We start from the raw sequence: 3,622 nt of genomic DNA on the forward strand, positions 1-3,622 counted from the left end.
GATTATTGCTACTTTGAAAATATTTTCTTAGACATATTTTTCAAAAAACATAGAACAGTAAATAAAGAAGTAAAGCAAACAATTATCTCTTCTAGTTACAACCTATGTACTCGATTGCTGCTTGACGCAAGTTGCTAAGCCTTAAAAAATTTTGCACTTGGAGGATACGAAACAAAATATTTTTTTAGATTTTATGCATACATTTGAATAACTAAAAAATCAGAAATCACTACATTAATACCACAAAAATGTATAAAGCTTAGTAACCAAGATGTATTTTGGTCTAAAAAAATATGAAATTTCGAGCACACTAAAGACACACCCTACCTCGTTGAAATATTGGTTTGAAAGAAAGAAATGGCACCAAGTCCATTAAAATGGCTGAGAAAACAACTAAAGTGACATTCTGAGCTTCCGATTGGTTCATGTCATATATAGATGTAAGTGTATATAAAGCAGCATTTCCAAAAATAGAAAGAGGTGGTGGGGTGCCACTGTGTTTGATTTATTACATGAGCAATATCTTAGCAAACTGAAAAGATAAGAGGCTCTTATTTTATATTCTAGCTTGTCAATATTGGTAATTTGAGTTCCTAATTCGTACAAAACTATAAACTTAATATTTTGACATCACAAACATCTAATTTGAACCAGTGCTGCATTCAACATACTAGTGACACACAAAAATCGATGTTTATCTGTGTTTTTTTTTATTTATTTATTTGCTTTTAAATTAAGAAATTGAGTACTATATAGTACTAAAATTTGAATTATAATCTATAGTTTGATACCAAACTTACTGACATAAATTCATGAAATAATAGTTCAATACAATTTTGAATGCGAGTCAACAAACGAGATGACATGGCCTTTCACCCATGGCCTGTCTGGAAAGGGTTAAAAGGTATGAATGTATTCTGGCTTGTAACTGTTTATGACTGATAAATGAAACAACATGTAAGCAGTTCTTTTAACTGTTGAAATAAGGGTGAACTAAATAAATACTGTCCAATAACTGCTATTTGTTTTTCTTTTTTGTTTTTAATTACCAGCACAGAATTACTAAAGGTTTTAAGTATCTTCATTAACAGTAAAAAAAAAAATTCAATAACATTCCACTCAAACATTTATAAGGAATGTGTACTTTACATTATAAACTCAAAAGTTACAACCTATTCTACTTTTCTGCATGTTTATTTTTTTAATAGGCCTTTCACTGGAAATTGTATAGTGTAAAAAAATTAAAACTTAACTCTTTTCGTTAATTGTTATTGGTAAAAAGTTTTAAAGGCAAGCTGATTTTATTTCATTACATTATGCATATTTGACTGCCGTAACCTGCTTAATATCCAAACAGTAGAAATGAATTATGTAGAGGTAAAAATAGCAATATGACACAGCTAGCAAGCAAGGAAAACACCGAATAATAACAATTTAACATTGCCAATAAGAAATAGATGCTAGTTTACTGGAAGAGGGAATAACTAATTATGGTCACATTTATCCAAGATCAACTTCACACTCACTTATTGCATTACAAAAATCCTTAAACATGGCTGAGGTGCATCCATATGACATTTATGGCCATTCAGTCAAAATATGAAATTGATCAACAGAAAGAAAAAATTAAATTAAAAATGATCTATCATTACTTTTCTCTATCAATCTTTTTTTTTTTGTCTTCTGACATTCACTTGGTCAGCCAGCAAGAAAATAAATTACATGACAGCAAATACTCAGCAACCTGTTATTCTTTAATTTAACTGACAGCATAGTAACTCCCCCCCCAAAAAAAAACAACACAAAAACTTGGAATATTACTAAATGTTTCCAAATTTTAAGATATTGTCCCATATATTGCACAATTATAAATTTTCTGGTTAAAATCAAAACCAAAAATAAATCTGTTTTTTTTTGTCTTATATTTGATTACTTGAAAGCTTGATTTCCCACTTTCCAATATATTTTTTACAGCCATATAACATTATAGAAACTTTACACAAATTACTGACACATTTAATGTAAAATACATTATAATGTATTTGAATACTTATATTACATAAAAAATAGAAGAATGGTTGAAACAGGATAACAGATTTGGGGAAATGGTTCTACAGAAAAGAAAAAGGTGGCTTCAACTAGTGGTAAGATATACAACCTTACGTAGAACAAGTTTTAGAATTTATTCAATTTTATAAAGTTTTTAATCTTGAGAATATTTACCACAATATTATAAAAAAATAATGCATAAGAAAATCTTCCAGTAAAAACAACTGCTCATGAAGATTTCTTTGTCTATACAAAGCTATTAAATTTGCAAATATCATATTAGATCATTACTAGTTTCACACTTATCTATATTCTTAAATTCACAACTGATTACTCTGTAAAAGCATACAAAATATCCTGTCTTATTATTGTTATAAAAACAAGCCTTTGTAAAAAAAATCACTTTCAAATGTAAATTTTACAATAACATAAAGAACAAAATTTGGGATATAATGTAAGAATTATACTACTAATATAATTTTATTGGCTCTTATAGATAAAATTAATTTCAGGAATTCTGCGCTGCTATTATATTTTGAATCACCCCCCCCCAAACAATTAATTTTTTGCCTCTGAAATAATTTTTGTAATAACCACATTTCTGCAGATAACAAAATAAAGAATTCTGAGCAGTGAGATGAGTACTGTTTATGATTAAGTTATCCAAATTTACAACCAAACTACTGCCTGGACAAAATTCCTTGTTCATAAGTTTAACATCTTGGATTAATATTTAGTTTAATAGAATTAACTTACCTGTCATAATTAGGATATCCCCCAGATTCTTCCCAACGTCCTCTTTTTGAGGGAGGTCCACCTCTACCTAATGGTGGCCCTCCCCAAGGTCTCCTTCCTAACATTCCATCCCCACGTGGAGCTACACAGCAAGGTAAACAATATTAAAATTCGGCAAAGTACCAGACAAGACATTATTTTTGATTAAAACATATCCCAGATTAACATAAACATATCTACAAAAAGGAAAAAATATAATTACACAAAGTTAATTGTAAATTTTGTTTTACCCATATATATATATAAATAATGTAACAAAATCAATATGTATATCTTCCCCTATCCAACAAATTTTTGTATATCTACATTTGTTTTAAAGGACTATTTACTTAGTAGTATATTTTAATTACCTGAAATGTGTCATAAAATACCCACGTACAACATTTTATTATAGCAATTCTTTATGGACAATTTTGTTTCTCAATTGTTTCTGGTTCTATGGGATCTTCTAAAACAAACACTGTTAAATAACTTAATCAGTGATTTCTGGGCTTTGGTTCTTTCAGCACAGGCTTGGTCCCTGGGACTGACTTTGTAACCATTTTGTGCTTGTTATAGTTTTCATGCTATAACTTTTAAATTAGTAAGCGAGTGTTAATGAAATTTGGCAGATTATCAGCAAACATTAGAATGCTTTCATATGCAAAATATCAAATTACTTTAATGAGTCTTAAGGTTTGTAAAGCAATGTTTTTCTCATGCCTTTTTTTTTCTTTTCACATGTTGCCTATCTATCACGCAAAGTAATTTCCATTTTAAGATTAAAAATACTTTTATG

The 3,622-nt window shown here is 28.8% G+C and overlaps 1 protein-coding gene across 2 annotated transcripts in view; it reads right to left on the bottom strand.

Moving 5' to 3' along the window:
• Positions 1 to 3,622, bottom strand: part of LOC106476160 (proline-rich protein 2-like) — a 32,181-nt gene that overhangs the window by 13,954 nt on the left and 14,605 nt on the right. For both annotated transcript variants that reach the window (XM_013936830.2, XM_013936833.2), the window contains exon 4: positions 2,806 to 2,926. In XM_013936830.2, the coding sequence (XP_013792284.1) occupies positions 2,806 to 2,926 (121 nt within the window). The remainder of the gene's footprint in view (positions 1 to 2,805; positions 2,927 to 3,622) is intronic.

This window comes from Limulus polyphemus, unplaced genomic scaffold, assembly GCF_000517525.1.
Source record: "Limulus polyphemus unplaced genomic scaffold, Limulus_polyphemus-2.1.2 Scaffold152, whole genome shotgun sequence".
Lineage (NCBI taxonomy): Eukaryota > Metazoa > Arthropoda > Merostomata > Xiphosura > Limulidae > Limulus > Limulus polyphemus.